Raw genomic sequence first — 20,061 nt, forward strand, 5'->3', positions numbered from 1 at the left:
CAAAATTACATTTCAACAAATTTTGAATTAGAAGAAATTCATCTTTACTATTAGTGGAAAGAGTTCTCATACTGGAAATACCCCACACAGACAAAAAAACATAGATGGGGGGGTGTAAAGTCATTTATGATCCAATCCAATAAAAAAAGCATTAGTTGTTAATTAAAACAAAGATTTATTTGGCAGTCACTAGTTATTGCAAATAAAACTTCAATCTCTTAAAACAACATTCTATCAAACTAGAAAACAAAACCTTTAAATAACTTCCTAAGGGGCACATTAAATATGAAATAGAAATCACTTTGGAGAATAACTGATATCTTTGTACATAAGATACACACACATACACACACACATAAAAACAAATATTTGACAGAATAAAAATATACACTTCTCAAAGGTAAATACTATGCAGTATTTGAAAGAAACCAAAATACTGTACTTCACTGTATTTATGGAACTGCTATATGAATTTCAGTTCTCTAGTAAACTGAGTCAACAAAAAAATGTACTTGTACATTCATAGTGAACTTTGTAATTTAATTAATTATATTAATCACATATATCTTTTTAAGAAATAAATATGCATATGAATATGACTATATTTGGATGCATGTCTATATGTATCTATCTATTTATCTATCTATCCATCCATCTATCTATCCATCTATCTATGTAAATGGGTAAAGGGTAGCTAGGTGATACAGTGCATAGATTGACAGATCTGGAGTTAGGAAGACTCATCTTTGAGAATTAAAATCTAAATTCAGACACTTAATAGCTGTGTGACCTTGGGCAAGTCACTTAAATCTGTTTGCCTTAGTTTTCTCATCTGTAAAATGAGCTCGAGAAGGAAATGGTAAACCATTCCAGGTTCTTTGCCAAGAAAATACCAAATGGGATCATGAAGAGTCTGAGATGAGATGACTAAAAAATGGCTGAACAAAATGTATGAAAATAGATTCTCACAGAATGATCTATATTATCAAGGAACATTTGATCCAACTATCCTTCAAATAGTAAATGCAGAATGACTTTTCCTGTACGTTGCATTTCAGTATCAGAGAGATCTCTTTAATGTATTGTTTATATCATTTTTGTTATTGACTCTTTATCATTTTAAATTGATGATTTTTAAGTCTACTTATGAAAAGTATAATTAGATGTCTCCCTCACTCAACTGAAAGGAAGAATTCAGTAATTATTAAAGTCACATAAAGTCACTGATTATATAATCTGGGGTTCATATATATAGACTCACCTACACTTTGAAAAACACCTTTTAGATAATTAACTGGATTTTCCAGTTGCTATTCTGATTAGGTAACAGCTCACAGAAAAAAAAGGCAAGTGATTCTGACACTAAAGTGACCAAAATTAGATATGAATGAATACTTACTAGATTGTTCATTGAATATAAAATATTTAACAATGTTGATAGGAAATTAAAAGTTAACTATCAGTAAACTTATATTTAGAAGAATTAAATTGTTTAAAAAATTAATGCAATTATATACATATATACACATACAGACATACATATGTATATGTAAATACACACACATATATAACATGTCTATACATAGATTCATACATATACAAATGTATATATCATAGATGTATGCACATATATACATATGCATAGATTCTGGCAAACCTTTTTATTATTAACTATGCTTATGGAGTTGTCAATAAAGGGCAAAGGTTAGTGTTAATTATATGATTTAATAAGGAGTCATACTGTTCTTTCATCAAAATCTCAAGTCACTATAATATGGTCATGTTATTTCTGTTAGGTAAAGAAGAGGACTTGAAAGAAAGAAAAAAAACTATAACCATCCCTCACCTAGCTCCTTAGATTTCATAGCACAGTAGTTCTTTAGTGACTATCTGCTATTCTAGCTTTTTAGTGACTCTCAGCTATTCTAGCTGTTTTCCCTAAATGCTCAATTACTTATTTCATCCTCCTAGAATGTGAGAAGCAAGTCACCAATTTTGAAAAAAAATTCAAAAACACTTGGAAATTTGGAAGACCTACAAGAGTTATCACATAATTATACTTATGACTCACGTGCCAAAAATATATGATTTTTATATTAGTGTGTGGAATAAAAGCTACTTAGAAGTCACTTGGTAATAAAAAGAAATAAAAGTTACCATTTGGAACCTCTCCAGAGTTACAAAATATATCAATGTCGGTGCTCAGAATAGATTGCTGCTTTAACCAGTGGGTTATAATGCCTTTCATAGAAGGAGTATATGAGTAAAATTGGAAAGGAAGGCTAATTAATTATAGCTGTCTATCAAATTTCTAGAGGAATTAAGAATAATGTTAACTACTTATGCTCACTTTAACCAGTAAACACATTCCAATGTAATAAGTTCAAAAGTATACTATCCTAAAATTTGGAAAATTTTAAAAATATCTGACTCAAGTTAACATTTCAAGAACAGCTTTAAACAAGGGATTTGTAACATGTACATCAAAGAGGGAAAAATTAACCACATAGAAGGAAAATGTAAAAAGTATAAAAACGTCTGTATCTATTAAGTCCAATGACAGATGAAGAAGTAAGGAGGCTAATGAAATATAAAAATAGAATGCAATTTACACCAACCTTCAGGATCAAGTAGTTTCTCTATACCCAACTGATTTTTGGCTATGTTAAAAGCATGGTCTAGTCGTTGTACAGCTGACTGCTGGCAAACCACACTATCCCAATCAAAGAGATCAGGCCTGAAAAAGTATTAAAAAAAATCATTGGGAACATTCCTTGAAATTCACTTCAATTATATGATAATTGCTAATCCTTTGTCATTACCAGTGAGGTAAATATTAATGCTATGTATAATTTCTTATTTTAAGTAGATCACAATTTGAATTCAAAGATCATGTTGAAAAGAGCAAACTGATGCTGTCAATCAATGCTTTAATGTATTTATTGAGCATTTGCCATAGAGGATCACCTATTTCTTGACCTGTGCCCCATGGAACTGCTGTCCACCACATAATTCCAGGTGCTATTTATTTATTAATTTCTGAACATAAAAGTAAGGTAAAATGACATACTTACTGGTCATGTGACCTGGATAAGTCACCTGAACTCTCTCAGCCCTAATTTTTTCATCTGCATAATGAGGATTATAATACCACCTACCTTAAAGGGTTGTTGAGAGGCTCAAATGAGATAACACATGTAAAACATTTCACAAACCTTATTGAAATATATAAATGCTAGTTATTATAAAAGATTATTTGTTTTCTTTGTGAGGCAGCTAGGTGGGGTAGAGGTAGAGTACTGTGTGCCTAGAGTCAGGAAGATGTGAATTCAAAAACAGCCTCAAATAACTTACTAGCTATGTGATCCTGGGCAAGTCACAACCTCTCTGGGTCTCTGTTTTCTCAACTGTAAAATAAGGATCACAATAATACCTCCCCCACAAGATAACTGTGATGATTACATAAGATAATATTTGTAAAATGCTTAGCCCAGTGGCTGGCACATAAGCCCTTAATACAGGCTTTCTCCTTTCCTTTACCCTTCCTTATATAATGGGTAAAGAGGAGATAGATTGTTCATCTTTCTAGCATCTGAAACCACCCTCTAGTATTTAAAATAGCATCTATTATGTGTATAGCACTGTCAGAGATGCTATGGATGACAAACTTATTCCAAGGTTCCCACTGTCAAGGAGCTTATAGTTTGGTTTAAGAGATGACAACACAGAGAAACATAGAAACACACAGAATAACACACACACACAGTCAGTTAGCTATGCTGCTATATTATGAGTGGCATAGAGAATTCGTTCTAAGGAGGGAGAAATTACTTTAGCTGGAATGACAGGAAAGATTTCATAGAGGAAAGCTAGCTGCATTTGGATTAGTTTGGAGCTTTAACTAGAGTGGCAATAGTACAAATGGAAAAGAATACATAAATGGAAAAAAATATTTTTATTGCATTTGGAAGGAAAATTGGGCAGAATTAACCAGTGTGTGTGTGTGTGTGTAAGAATCAAATACAACTCTAAGATTTTTAATTAAACAAGGAAGGAAATTAGTGTTTATTAAATACTTATTATGTTCTAGGTACTATACTAAGCACTTTACATATATTATCTCATTTGATTTTCAACCTTGTGCACAAGGTGCTATTATTATCCCTACAATTAAGGCAACTGAAACAGAGACTTGGCCAGAGTCACACAGCTAGTGTGTGAGACTGAATCTGAACTCATATTTGTCCTGATTCCAGGTTCAGTGTGTCATCTAGGGGCCTCTAGGGAAATTCTACAATGATAGTTTCAAATAGGGAAGGGAACCTGGAGGATTCTCTATTTATTTGTTACAGAGAAAAGCTCTTATTCTCTCCTATACTATGCAAGGCTGCTCCATACACATTTCAATTACTCCAGATCAAAGAAGACCAAATTTACACACAAATGAAGAACTTTAGTGGACCAAAAACTATCCCCTTGATGGATGTGGGACTCTTTTAGAAGAGGCTAGACCATTTCAGGTCATCTGTCTGTCCCGTTGCTTTCTTTTTTTCCCCTGGTGAGGACTCTCTTTGTTCTCAATTTCCTTGCTGTCCTAATCACCTGATCCATCCTTAGCTCATTCCCAACATAGAAGTGTGGGTTGTGACCCTTATCTCCACTAAGCAGTGTAATGTAGAGGAAAGGGTACTGGACTTGAAACCAATGGATTTGGGTTTGGATCTATGATCTAATACTTAGGAGCTATATAATCATCATGTTTCTGAACCTGTCTTCTCATCTATAAAACACAGAGAATTATAATCACATGACCTCGCCCACAGAATTATTATTAGGAAGGTTCTTTGTGAACCATAAATCTTTGTAAATGTGAATTATTATTAACAATTAATAACTATCTAGGAAGCTGTTGCTTAAGTGCTTTTCATTCCTATTCTTGAATATTCATTTGTTTACTGATTTACCTGAACTTGGTAACCTTTGCCCAAAAGTCTTTGATGTATCCATCAAGCATTTACAGATTCTCTACTACAAGTGAGTCTTACAATAAAATCAAAAGCACACATAATAGAATAGCTGACAGTACTTCTGCAATATTCTCCATCTATTTCCAACAAGGGAAAATGATTTTAAAATATATCAGAGAAACCCATTCATCTTCTAAACTCAGGTGAAAGAAATAATGTAGTTTAGGATTTTTTTTAATAAAAAAAAACTTGGACTGTCACATGACAAAAGCTACTCTTTTATTATTAATTCATTGAAAAAATGCATAGCAATATATGCATATAATTTGTCTAACTCTTTGCCTTAGTTACTTATATGTAAAATGGGGATAATAATAATTATACAATTTATCTCAAGTTACCTGAATGAATGAAAAGAAAGGAAAGAAGGAAGGAAAGAAGTGAGACAGGGAGGGAAAGAGGAAGGGAGGAAAGAAAATAAGCAAGGAAGGATTGAAAAGGCGATGTTTAAGCACCTACTATATCCCAAGCTCTGTGATAAGAATGATGATAAATATAGAAAAAAAGACAGTTCCTTCTTTCAAGTAACTCACATTCTAATCAGAGAAGTCGGTATCTCTAGGAGGCTTGATCTGTAGGGCTGATGGAAAGGCCCCATGGTCCCTAGCATACAGTGGTAGACATATTACAAAGTTAGGGACTTGAGAGATAGTAAGATAGGCCAGATAGTAAGCCTAAGTTTTACTGGAAGGACTGTCACTGGTGACTCCCTGATAATTGAATTGGTAGAATGATCTTTTTCACTCCTTCTTCTCTCATAATCAAAGGGAGAGAAGTTGGCAGACCCACAATCATTGGTGGAAAGGGAATAAGACCAAGGGTCAAAATGAAACTGCTGCTTTGAGCTCCCTCCCACAGTGATGGATGGGAAGAACCAGTGTTCAGACAGGATTAAAAATAGGGATAGAAGCACTGTAAGGAAGGTTGATATAAAAGAAAAGTCTTAGTGAGATCTGGGTAAGGTTCCGCTGTGAAGGGTATGTTTTAAAAATTTTAAATTTCTCTATAAAGGCAAGATCATACTATTTCTCTGCTGAAGTCTTACTATAATACCCAATGGTGGTAAGGTGGTACATCTGGATTCTCTAATGTTATAACAGTACAATATAATCTCTGATAAATTCTATCACTCTAAAAGGGTTTTGATTAATAACCCAGAGATGCAATGTATTTCTGTTATTCAATATCTTGGCTAGTTGAGTGTATAGAAAAATTTATTAATAAAAAATTAGTAAGAAAGCAATTAATTATCTTATTCGCCATAAATCAGGAAGGAGTTGTGATCTTTGTTGGTGGAGGAAGTTTAGCAATGGTAACAGCATAAGCAGAGGTTAGGATGGAAGAGACTGGACAAGGAATCGAAGATGGGGCAGAGGTCCAACACAAACCCTATATTTGTTCACCCTTCCCAACTGCTGATATTTTGCTTGACTGATATTAAGCTTACATTGTGCTCTGAGGTCAGCTTTGTTTGACCAGGGAGCAGAGTTAAGAACTGTAAGAAAGCTTCCTCTTATCAGAGCCTCAAAAAGAGAAGAAACTTGCCCATGTAAGTATCATTTGATCCCTTTCTCATGATGGCATATATACTGGTCTGAAAAACATGCAAAAATGATCCTAGTTTGTTAAAGAGGAAGAAGTTTACTAGGGAGAGAAAGAGTAAACTGCCTCTTTCTTGGCAATACCCTAATGTAAAACATACATTCAGATAAAGGGTCAAAAAGGTCAATTTGTCCGATATTCAAAGAAGATAAGCTAAGGAGTGAGTAGACCTTAGTGAATCATGCTTCTTTCCCCTTAAAATATGAGAATAAGCAGGTCACATATAGTATTATAAAATTAGGACTGGAAGGAATTTTAGAGCTCCATCTAGAACAATCTCTTAATTTTATATATGAGAAAGTGGAGTTCTAGAGGGGTAAAGGTAATACCCATCTATTTCCCAAAGTTATGCCACTAAAATTAGCATAACAAAGAATTGAACTTAAGGGGTGGCCAGGTAGCACAGTGAGTAAGAGCACCAGCTCCAGTGTCGGGATGACCTGAGGATCAAATCTGGGCTCAGATACTCAGCACCACACCCAGAAATAACTGGCCATGTAACCTTGAGCAAGTTACTTAACCCTGATTGCTTAAAAAAAAAATTGAACTTGTGTCTTCTATCTCACAATGCTTCATCTAAACACTAAGCCATATATTCATGCCTTTTTTTTTTCCCCTTAGCCTTAGGTCATTAGGGTGAAGAAAATATAAACCAGTAGAAATCTGGAGTTCAGTTCAAACTAAGCTCCAATTTTTTTTCATAGAATGGTGCATAGTAAGGGTTCTAAGAAGTTGTTTGATTCTATTCATTTTTTTAAATGAAGTTCTTACTGAGTGAAGAGAATCTTCTTAAATAATGGGGGGGAAGTTCAAATAAAACATAACTCCTACCTTCATAGAGCTTTGAGTCTAGTAGATACTTTTACTGTATGATGTTAAAAGGTAAGTAACATTGGAAAGGAACAAAACAAAGTACCTATGTTACCAACTTTGTCTATTTTTTTTGTGAAAAAGGCTTTATAAATCTCATAGTGCCATATGCATGTAAATTATTAGTATGATACTATGAGAAAATAATAGAGAAATGTGAGTTCATCTACCCTCTGCCTCCAAATTTCTCCCCCAAACCATTGATTATTAATATCTATTTTTTGGCCAATGGGAGTATGGAAGAATGGTGTATAGATATATCCTCCAGCAATGCAATGAAAATAAATTTTTAAAAAGCCCTATTTATTATTCAATTTTATTATCTTTTATATTTAATTATTAGTATTGTTTTCTATTATTTTATGGTAAACATAGTATTTCATCTAAATAAATATGCATCTGTGAGAGAGTGTGAAGACCAAATCAATATTTATGGCTAGTAAAACAAGATATGCTGTGAATAATAAAGAACAGATTTATGTATGAATTTTTATAACAATCCATTAAAAAGTATGAGTGAAGAAAAATGGTTAAAAATCTACAGAAATATTTAAAAACCAAAGTCTGAGAAACAAATAATCAAGCTTATATATAAGATTATTTCAATGAAAAACATCACATTTTTACTACAAAATAATTAACAATCAACAAAAACAGATAAAATTTTATAACAGGTGTATAAAATTTTATTTTTACTAAAATTCTATGGATTTAGGTTCCTCATCTATAAAAATGAGAGTTCCATTAAATAGTCTCTGTGTTCCTCCCAGCTCTACTTCTACCATTATATATATATATATGTATATATATATACATATATAAATATATATGTATATATATATTTAGCCCACTGCCTAGAAAAGAGTAGGTATTTGATAAATGCATGTGGATTTTACTAAACTGAATTCTAATCTTACTGAAGGCAATATGAGTAGTGAGATTTAAACTCAGGTCATTTGACTGCATGGTGATCCTTCCACTGTATCACACCACTCTGTGACACAATTCTAACACGAAATGTTTAGTGGCTTAGACCTTGGCAAATTTCCTATCTTAAGGTCAAAGTATCCTTAAAAAAAAGGCCTTCATAAAATTCCTTGTCAATACATATATTTTTTATGAAGCATGTTTGCTTAGTCACACACTTATTTCATTCCAGACACTAAAAGACAAAACATATTTCTAATTAGTCAGCAGCAAGCACCTTGAAAAATAGAACTCCTCAATCTCTTTTTCAAGAGTAACAATGGAAAATGCCTGTCAGAATTATTCATGAAGGGATAATCATCTACTGGAAGGAGGTACTTGAAAAATAACCACATAATATACAAAAAAACACTGGTTGATGAGTCATTCATTTGAACAAGGGAGATAGAAAACATTCACATATTGAGAGAGATTAGTATTGGGTCAGGGACAGATATTTCATATCAAAGAAAATATAATTATTGTCTCATGTACAAAGGGAATCAGATATCAAGAGATACAATGGTCACAATCACATTCCTAACATATGTGAATATTTTGAGTTTTTGCTTTTAAAAGAAAAATACTAAAGAAGACATTACATTAACCTTTTGTTTTCCCATGAATATAGAGCCAAACTACAATAAGCATGGGTATGGATGAGTATATCTGACTCATTCAAAAGGCTAGGTGGCTGCCATTCACTCAAAGAGAATTCAAGGGATCAAGGATGAGGAGTGCATTTGTTTGGGGGGGTGGTGGAGAACAGACCATATGGTGAGAATAAGTAGCAAAAGTGACAATGAGATATTGGTTAAGCACTAGAAAAGGAGAGAATTTAACAAGAGTGTCTGAGACATGGTAATCTGAGCTTTCTCCCCTTTATTTCTTAACTGTGGGGAATATTTCTCAATTTGTCACACTTCATTTTAAAATGAAGCCCTGACCTCATTTTGAGAGTATGCAAAATTTAGATTGTATTAATATCAAATTGTGATGCATACAAATTGTATGTAATTTTAAGGAGAAATATATATTTAAGGGCACATATGACCTCAAGTATATGTGTGTATATACATATATAGTACATACATATGTATTATATATAAAATTTATATATAATACATACATAATACATAAATATATATATATATATATATACATGTCTATATGTGTTAATATAATATTCTCAGGCTTAGAGGCAGAATCTGAAGAAATTATGTTTTAATGGCATTTAAGGAGGAATGAAGTAGAATAGCCTTTGCAAGCATTGTGGAAATGGGTAGACAGGAAATGGGCTGTAGTTTATTTCATATGAGGACCCATTTTCAGAAGAAAAGATGGGCTTACACAGTAAATCCATTTCCCATTGACTTCAATCAGAATTATGCATGAAGCTCTATAATATTGTTAGAAAATTGGTGGCTCCTCTATATTACTCCATGACCCCTAGTGGTCATAATAGAAGCATAGGTGCCAAAGCAATATTAATGTTGCACAACTTAGTCTCTTGAAAGCATGTATCTGAGTGATTATCCATTGTGTATTCCTTTGCCGTACATTCATTACATAGTAAAGCAAATGCAATCCTACATATTATCCTCACCTGTGACTGTGGATGAGTGCATTAAAAGCCAGTCCATCTGACCAGCTTGTAGTGAAGTTGATGACTTTGACCTGTGGATAGCGGCGAGTTGATTGGCGTACCCAGCTCAGCAAGATCTTTTCACTGTTTGTTTGCTGCAAACCAGCCATGATATTTTTCATTACATTTTTGACCTGCATTAGAAGAGAGACTTTCATCAGTAAATGTGCTTCTTGTTTGAGAGTAAAACTGATTTTTTCCCCTCCTTGAATCCTAAAGATGTCAATTTGCAAGAATAATATATGAACTTTTGACCAACAAAAAGGGAAAAATAACTGATCCTAAAAATTTTCATCTGCATTTGTATACTCTTGAATTGCTGGTGAACTCTGTGGCTCTTGGTGAATATGTTGAAAAATATAAAGGGTGTATAATAGTGGGATGTGTATGCATGTTGTGTGTGTGTGTTTGTATGGTGCATTCTATTTGCTTAATTCTGGCAGACAGGGTGAAAGGATTATGGTCAATTAGTTATAGTTCTCTCCTATTTCTCCTTAATCTAAGTACTAAGCACCACAGCACATACACACTAGAGTGTCCATTAATGTATTCCTGGGTTTTATCTCAACATATTCACTATTATGACCATTAATCAAAGTTATACATGCTGACTGAACTGAAAAAAGTAATATGGAAATGAGCTTGTATTTTAAAGGAATGAAGGGAAGAATGCACAAAAGAAGCAGTGAATATATTGGTGGCTGATATACTGTCCTGGTTTTATTTTCATTAATTATCTTTTGGTACATTTGATTGCCTTCTAAACATTATTTAGAGTCTTTGCAAGTGCCATTCAAGTTATTATATTTCAAAGTCCCACACCCTTAGTAATTTACTAAAATTTGCTCGTAAGCAGTTTTTTTCAAGTTTCAATAATGCAATTAGTTTTACATCAGAAAAAAAAATAATTCTTGGCATAAAGAATAAGCAGTATAAATGCTTAGCTAGGAAAGCTTTTAGTATACTCACTTATAGCATGAAAATTATTAAGTATTATAAAGAATGTACATGTGGTCAATCTTTTTTTTAAAGCAATTGGGGTTAAGTAACTTGCTCAAGGTTACACGGCCAGTTTTGTGTGTGTGTGTGTGTGTGTATTAAGCATCTGAGGCCAGAACTGATCCCGGGTCCTTCAGACTCTGGGGCCGGTGCTCTTACTCTGCCACCTAGCTGCCCCAAATATGGTCAATTCTTAAAACAGAAATCAGTCAGTCAACAACTATCTATTTAGCATTAACTATGTTCAGGCACTATGATAAGAGCTGAAGATACAAAGAAAGGCAAACGCGATCCCTGCTTTATCCTCTTTGCTGTCTTCTCGTTTCGAATCTCTAACTGCCATCTCTAACTGGACATTTTGAACCTCACGACCCATAAAAACCTTAAACTCAACACGTCCCAAACTAAGCTCAGTATTTTTCCCCCTAAACCCTCCCATCTTTACCGCTTTCCTATTACTATTGAGGATGCCACTATCCTCTTTGTTATGCAAGCTCAAAAACAAGAGTGTCATCCTGAAGTATCTTATTGTCTCTCACTTGGCCCTATATACAATTCAAGTCAAATGCTGTCATTTCTACCTTTCGTCTACAACCTGTTTGTTAGTTTTGCCTCATTTGTTCCTACTAAAATCTCTTCTCCATTAAGTTGTTACTTTGATTTTTCTAAAATTCAGATCTGATCATATAACTCCCCCTTTCTTAATAAACATCAGTGGCTCCCTATTTTCTCTAGGATAAAATATAAAATTCTATATTGGGCTTTGAAATACTTTTATAACTGGCCCTTCCCACCTTTCCAGTAGCCTTATACTTTACTCTCCACCATGACTGTGCAGTCCAGTGATATTGGTCTTCTTCTTATTTCTTTCTCACATAACATTACATCTCCCAGATCTGAGTATTTTCATGGGCTGTCTCCTATGTCTGGAATTATCCCTCCCATCTCTGCCTCCTAGCTTCTTTGTCTTTCTTCAAGTTTCAGTTAGTGTCTCACCCTTTACCAGTCTTCTGTAATGTTACTGCATTCCTTATGAGATTACTTCCAATTTAATTTGCATACATGTTGTTTGTATATGGTTTCTTCTTACCTGTTGTCTCACTCATTAGACTGTGAGCTCTTTAAGAACAGACTTTTTTTTTTGCTTTTTTGAGGGAGAGGAAGGACAGTTGAGGTTAAGTGACTTGCCCAAGGTCACACATCGAGTAAGTGTGTCCAGAGTCTGAGGCCAGATTTGAACTCAGGTCCTCCTGATTCCAGGGCTGGTGCCAAGACACCCCAAGAACGGAGACTTCTTTTTCCCTTTTTTTGTATCTTCAAAACTCAGCATATACTAGGCACTTAATAAATGTCATTTGAGCAACTAGATAAACCATCATCTAGGATTTCACACTCTAATGAACTATTATGAACATGTAAGACCAGTCAACTATTGATTATAAAAGTCTGATTATCTTCTTTGAGTTTAGTAGATCTCTTCCTCTATGCATGATTCAGTTTATCAATCTGGAGTGAACAGACACATTTAAACTTAAAACTATATTGGGTAGAGTCTCATTTTAAGTTGTGAGGGTCATAGATAAGAGTGGCAAAAAATGGGTAGACAAAAATAGGTCGGAATCTGCACTGTTAACACATCCACATCCATCAGATCATAAATCCATTTGAATAAATAGGCTAAAAATGTAGAATTCTTTAACATATTTAAATATAAATTTCCATATTAAAGCTCCACATAAAATCTCTGAAATTCATATTTTGTATAGTTTTAGGAAGGCAGTAATGAAAGCAAGATGTATAAATTTTACATGCATATATAAAAATAACTCAATCTGAATTACCTAAAGGGCATAAAGAAAGAGGTTTTATTAAGGAAAGGAAAAATAATCCATGAAAGAAGGCCAAAAAATGAAAGTTTTTAAAAAGGGAAGGGGAAATACAAACTACTGTTAAGAGGGTGGCAAGTGACACAGGATAAAAGGGAGGTTTTAATCTCTTGAAGTCTAGTATAAAGTCTTCCCTAGAGTTAGTATCTGAATAAGATGAACAAAACCTCCAATATGCCTACAAAACTAGGGGGGGTATAGAAGAGGGGCGTAATTCTTGTTGAAGACAAGAAGATAGCTCTATGAGACCTAACATGGCTAAGTACTGGGAGGTATTCTGTCTTCCCAGAGCCTGCCAAAATATATTGAACTCTCAATGACTAATCATTCTTGCTGATTCATATGGGAGCACTTCTACATAATAGGTCCAAAAGAATACAGACTATACCTTCAGTAACAGCAAAATCCTCTGTAGGAAATTCAGTTGTTTTAGGTAAGAGCAAGTCATTTAGAGTAGAAAAATTTTGACTTCAACTCAGCTTTCTTTCAGGTCTACCCTACATTTCTATCAGCTGCCTTGTCCAGCCCAGGATGACTCCACCCAGAGATCTGATTGCTGAGTCCTTGCCCAGGACTGTAGTAAGTTCAGGAGTACTGGTTACACTGCTCACTTCACTCTTTGCTCTGTTCCACCTCCACATCGGCTGCTTTGACCTAGTGTGTGTCCCCACAGTGACTAACATATAATAAAGACTCAATAAATGCTTTATCAAACTATCCCCTACCTATCCATCTATGTCAAAATATTGGGAAAAAAGATATAATTTAGGGTTTGGAATTGGAAAGAAACTTAGAGAGTATCTTATCCTACATCATTATTTTATAGACCCAAGAGGGGCAAGTGTTCTTCAAGGAATTGTAGAAACAAGAGTACTTTAAAATTGGACATGGACAAATGTCTCATATTTCAAAATGCAAGGGAAATTCATAAAAATATATATTCATTAACTTGGCTTTAATTCTTGGCAACATTATACAATGAATGATTTGAAAATTTGTGAGCACAAAGCAAAATAAGTTGTGACCACAAAGGGTCAGTATTGATTCAATAAAGTAAATATTGTTGTTCAGGCATGTCTGACTCCCCATGGCCCCACTTGGAGTTTTATTGGCAAAGATACTAGAGTGGTTTACCATTTTCCCCTCCAGCTCATTTTACAGATGAACTTTGAGGCAAAGAGAGGTAAGTGACTTGCCCAGGGTCACACAATTACTAGGTCTCTGAGGAAGGATTTGAACTCAGGAAGATGAGTCTTCTTGACTTCAGGCCAGATACTTTACGTACTACATCATCTAGCTTCCCGTATTTCCTGTATTTATGTTTTATCAATCAATCACCTACACACTGGAGATAGAAAGATAGCAATTTATGTTTTTAAAAGTGAGGCCTTTAACTGATACCAGATTTACTGAAATATATGCTGTTAAAACTAATTCAATTTTAAGCTGCAATAATAAAATAAAAAAGTACTCAAACAAGTAAGGTAGTAGGCACCTTATATTTTGTACTAATCAAACTACATTAGATAGATTGTGGTTTGTACTGGGCACCACATTTTAAAACTGGAAATGAAAAAAAAAATAATGTAAATAGTCTTTAGTGATCTCCAGACTTCAGTGGCTCCCTATTACCTCCAGGAGCAAATATAAAATTCTAGGTATGGAATTTAAAGCCCTTTATAGCTTGGACCATTCTTGCCTTTTCAGTCTTTTTCTATTCAATTGATTGGTTGCTATCCTTTATTTTCAAAGAGGATCAAAATGATGTCATTATGTTACAGTCAAGTCACAGTGTGTCTGACTGTGGCTGATCAGACCAATGTGAGCTGGGAATGCTTTACCACTGATTGGGCACAAGTAGTCCATGTGAGCATTTGGGGTGAGTTCTCTAAATTTGTACCTGTAGTGTGTCTTTTGAGCCACTTCAATTCCACTTTGCTTTTAGAACACAGTGCCTTCTTTGATGAGGACATACCACGCTAGGCAGTCCTGTGCCAGTGTTTCTCATGTCATGCAATCAATTACAATGCACTTAAGAGAGACCTTGATAGTGTCCTTGCATTGCTTCTTTTGATTCCCATGGGAGCACTTGCCTTGTGTGAGTTCCGAGTATAGACTTTTTCTACTTAATTATTCTCTATAAACCCCAAGTTGAAGTGATACTACTCTTGTTCCTATTCCTCACACTAGCCACCCCATCTTCAGACTCTTTGCCTTTTCACTGACTGCTCCCCCCCACAGAGAATGTTCCCCTTTCTCCTCTCCACCTCAGCTTCTGTAACTTTCTTCAGATTCAGTTCAACTTCCATAAGTGGCCTTTGTCAACCCTCCTCCTACCCCAAACCCCCACTGCTAATACCTTCCCTCTGAGATTACCATGCATATAACTTGTTTGTACACAGTTGCTTAGATGCCATCATCCCTATTAAAATGGGAGTTCCTTTAGGGGAAACAACATGTGTTTCTATATATCCCCAGGACTTAGCACATGTCTTGACACACGATTAGAGCTTGTTTAGCTGGGGGTGAAGTCTTGAAATCAAGTTATGGGAGAAACTGTATAAAGAACTTGGGGTGTTTGCCATTTGAAGAAAAGGCAGTGTTGCAAGTAGAGTTGTTTTTAAGGGGGAGTAGACTTTCATGTTTCTTTTCTGGTTGAAGAAATAGGACTAATAGTTAGGAGCTACAGGGAGGTAAATTTGAACTCAATATCAAGAGTGCTTCCTAAGAATTTGGATTAGAAACAAAAAAAATCAGCCTGCTTTATGAAATAATAGGCTCTTTGATTTCCTGGAATTGTTTACGAGGATGCTAAGATGACCAGTTATTCAGACTATTATATCAGGGGTTCATTTCTCAGGCATTCCCTCACCATGCTTTCTATACTCTGGTCATCATCTCTGTCATCACTCTCAACTTTACGCTCTGCCCTGGAGTCACCAATCTCTAATAGGAAAGCATCAACCTTATCTGTCTAGGATCCAGAGTTTCAAGACAATTCCTGGCCAGCTGCACAACATGCTACCCAATATGCCTCTTTTGCCTTTCTAGCTCCTCTTAGGCCAGAGAATGTTTTGCCTACTTGCATTTTGTATCTTTAGTGCTTATCATAGACCCTGGCAAAAAACAAATGTTTAATAAACAATTTTCATTTGTTAATATCAATGGACTGATCAATATCAATCAATCTCAGGTCACTTTCCAATTCAAAATTTCTATGATTCATTTATTGTCCTTTGAGAATGTATCACGTTAAGTTTGATCTTTAGGCAGAATAGGCAATTACCAATAAGATATATTTTGAAGTCTAAGTTTTCTTTATGATCCTCTTAACATCGATAGTAGTCAAGTCTCTGTCCTACCTGAATTGAAATTCCTGATATTGCAATCAATCTTTGAGCTAGATAATACAGATGTCTCTAAAAGACCCCAGTCTAAATGCAGGTGTCACCTGAAAAAGCAGTTTTCCTATACTAGCTTAAATATGTTTTTAACACTAATATTTTTAGTGTTAGCTGACATTTTTGTCTGTTAGAAAAAAAAATAATTGGGGATGCTTCATGATTAGGCTAAAATCATGCAAAATAAATTGATTTTAGAAAGAAAACATAGCAAATACTCAGATAATATAAAACATGTGTATTATACATGTAGACATAGATGTAGATGTACATGAAAACAATTTCTTCAAGGTGAATTACAGGAAGAAAATAATAAACATTTTCTTCATGAGTCTGCTCTTTGTTGAAATATTATTATTATTAAAATCCACAGTTAAATTAAAATTGAAAAAAATAACTGCTCCAAATTCTCTTGTGTGTCTTTCATAATCTGCCTTTTCTTAATGCCTCAGATACCATGTAAACAGACTGTCATAAGCAGTGCTAATTTTAAAAGCTGCTATTTTGAGGATGGATTTGTTTTGTTTGAAATACATATGTTTGTTTTGCAGGTCATGGGCAATAATGAAAAGAAGGTACATGGAACACATTATTTATAAAGAAAACATCCATCAGGGGCTCTCACCTGCCAATTGAGAATTATATTCCAGATCAAACCAAGAGTCAGTTTATGATTTCCATCTACGATGTCTGTGCTTCCAATATTCACTAAATCAACCTGTTTGGAGAAAGAAAGGAAGATGTATGAAGGTCCATAAGGGAACAAAAGCCTTCTGTGAAAGGGAACAAGATTATAAAGTAATTAAATTTAGATGTTTCCAGAGACTAAGCAGCATAATGATCAGTTGCTTAGATAACCATAAAATATTTTGAAGTCATATTAAAATGAAACATCAATTCTTAAAATAATTATTTTTGAGAAGGAAGTACCCAGAATATATTTATGATGAAATAGTAAATGTGTTTTCAAAATAGATTTAAGAGGATTATAATTTTTTTTCAATATCCTGCACTAAACTTGTAATCACATTGACCACAAAGTATAAGGAATATTTACAATGGATAATGTACAGGAAACTCAGAGGAAATTTTACTCAATGCCATCTAGCCATCCTTTTGGAACCTGAACAGCAGGTTTGGCAGATCATAGAGCTACTGAAAAGAGAATGAAAATCCTGATAAAGTCAGAATCAACAGGGAAGAAATTTATGAAACTATATACTGCATATTATTTATATTATTGAAATATGTAGTTTCACTAAAGTCCAAAGATCCTTAGTTCTCCAATACTAATTGTCTCGTTTCTGCAGGAGAGCTTAACTAGGTTCAGAAAGGTTTGCTTCAAGGTTTGGCCATCAGTGATAGAAAAACTGGAAGAATGGCATGGATACTAAAATATAAAAATATCTTCAATCAAACCAAAATATCAGCCTAGTCTCACAGGCACATTTTCGTTGTTATTCCCCAAGTGCAATGTAAGTTTTTTGAGAATAAGAACTTCTTTCCCCCCTCAATTCCAGTGTATTTATAGGTGTTATGTTGTGGTGGGAAAAAATGATGGTAATGGTATCAGGAAATTATAACATCAAGTTCTGCAAGTCTTTTAACCTCCTAGTGACCCCAAGTGCTTTGGTAGAAGACCATTCCTCATTGGGAGTTTCTCACACCAGTGAATTCTTAGGTCCAGGAAAAAATCAAAAGAAACAAATCCCTTTTTGCTGATGAGAATTTGCCTTCACACAGTAGGCACTCAACTCACTATATTTATTAAATTGAAAGTCTTCCTCCATGAGACTAATAAGATTATGAGGAGCAAATGAGATCATGCATATGAATGTGCATCTTAAAGTAAAAATTGATATCTTTATCTCTTTTCAGGCATTTAAGAAAAGATTGCTTAAGATTAATTTCATGAGCCATGTGACCTTGGGCAAGTCACTTAACCCCAGTTGCCTTCCAAAAAGCAAAAAAAAAAAAAGATTAATTTCATGGAAAGTCACAGTTTCTTCATCCTATGACTCTGTACATTTGATTTAAAAAGTGATATTCATATCTTCAAAGCATATCTTATTCTTATTTTTGTTTAATTTCATTGTAATAGTTCCTTTGAAATATAAAAACAAGGTTTAGTCAGTTATTTTAATTTTTTTTTAAATCTTTGAAAGTGAATCCATTTTATATGTTTTGCTTTCAGTCAAACTGGTGAACACAATTAACACTAAACAAGAACTAAACAAGGTCTCTGTGGATAAATAAATATGGAATAGAATTTTAAAATCAAGTTGATCTTTTAACTTATGTATAAGGAAGAGGACTGATCAGATGAGCCACTGATCAATTTGAGTTTTACAATCAGCTTGATGAGATTAACAAAGAACATACCTAGGTCTAATGGTCACCTCTCATTCAGGTGCATATACTCTTAAATTCTTAATGAGAAGATATAAGTAATTCTGCTGACTGTTTCCCAGAGACTGGGGGTTACCTCCAAGGTGTTTAATGATGGAGAATTAGAAGATTTGGACTTAATAGATAAGAGCTGCATTTACTATTGAGATATATAAAGCTGAGCTAAAAACTCAGTCTATTCAATGTTTGTTCCTTGTTCTTTTAGACAAAAGTATAGCAAATGTGTGTGAGGGAGAGGACAGGTTTTTTCTCTTTTCCCACTCAGGAGCAAAATATAGCAACTGACAGAAGCAGCACGTGTCAATCAGACTATGCTTGCCCAGGTGACCTGCATTCATGGACCTCAGGTCCCTGCCTGCATTTTGCTCACTTATTTCTTTTTCAGAACACAGGTTAGAGACCTGAGAATTGACTTTCCATTAAGTTACAGTCCAGAGGGATCAAGAATTCCTATATGCAGGGACTAGCCTGCCAGAGAAAGATTTCCTTAAAAACTTGTGTGTTGGTTTTGCAGAGGATTGCCCTGCAGCTTAAGGACCAACACTACACAAATTAGTGGAGAGATCGTAAAGGATCAGGGTTTGTGATGGAAAAAGAACCTTTCTAACCTATTACCAAGAGTTCAGGTCCAGGATAAATAGGAATTGGGGTAGCTAGGTATTGCATGGGCTCTGGAGTCAGAAAGACTTTAAGTTCAAATGTGTTTTTAGACATTTACTAGCTGTGTGACCCTGGGGAAGTCACTCAACCCTGATAGCCTAAAAAGAAAAAAAAAGTAGGAATAATTTATTTAGTAGTCCTTCAAAGTTTCCTTACATTCTGAGGCTACTCTAATGGCCTATGTGACTATTTTGTTTTTATATTTGCTCATAGGCTCATATGATCCTTTCACATATTATGAATTTCCTGATATGGGTGAAATAAAAAATGTACCATACCTGATACCTATATAGTACAATGGGCTTCTAGGCAAGAATGAGAGATATGGTTACCCACTTATGAAGAAGTGGGCATGAACCATACATAAGCTTCATTTTGGAAACGATTAACCCTAGGTGATAGAAACAAGCTAGGAAGAAAAGAAGTGACCCTCATAACTATAGTGTTAAAACAAATTAATATACTTTTTTTCCTTAAAAACAACTCTCTTGGGGTGGTTAGGTGGCATAGTGAATTAAGCACTGGCCTTGGATTCAGCAGCACCTGAGTTCAAGTCCAGCCTCAGACACTTAACACTTACTAGCTCTGTGACCTTG

At 34.4% G+C, this 20,061-nt stretch overlaps 1 protein-coding gene across 7 annotated transcripts in view; it reads right to left on the reverse strand.

The window, feature by feature from the left end:
- Window positions 1-20,061, reverse strand: part of DMD (dystrophin) — a 2,504,498-nt gene that overhangs the window by 1,907,669 nt on the left and 576,768 nt on the right. For all 7 annotated transcript variants that reach the window (XM_069063824.1, XM_069063827.1, XM_069063826.1 and 4 more), the window contains exons 5-7: window positions 17,022-17,114; window positions 10,072-10,244; window positions 2,619-2,737 (exon numbers count right to left, since the gene is read on the reverse strand). In XM_069063824.1, the coding sequence (XP_068919925.1) occupies window positions 2,619-2,737; window positions 10,072-10,244; window positions 17,022-17,114 (385 nt within the window). The remainder of the gene's footprint in view (window positions 1-2,618; window positions 2,738-10,071; window positions 10,245-17,021; window positions 17,115-20,061) is intronic.

This window comes from Petaurus breviceps, unplaced genomic scaffold, assembly GCF_028583685.1.
Source record: "Petaurus breviceps papuanus isolate PSGF00001 unplaced genomic scaffold, PetGlider_PUasm1.0 90603, whole genome shotgun sequence".
NCBI classification, from domain to species: Eukaryota; Metazoa; Chordata; class Mammalia; order Diprotodontia; family Petauridae; genus Petaurus; species Petaurus breviceps.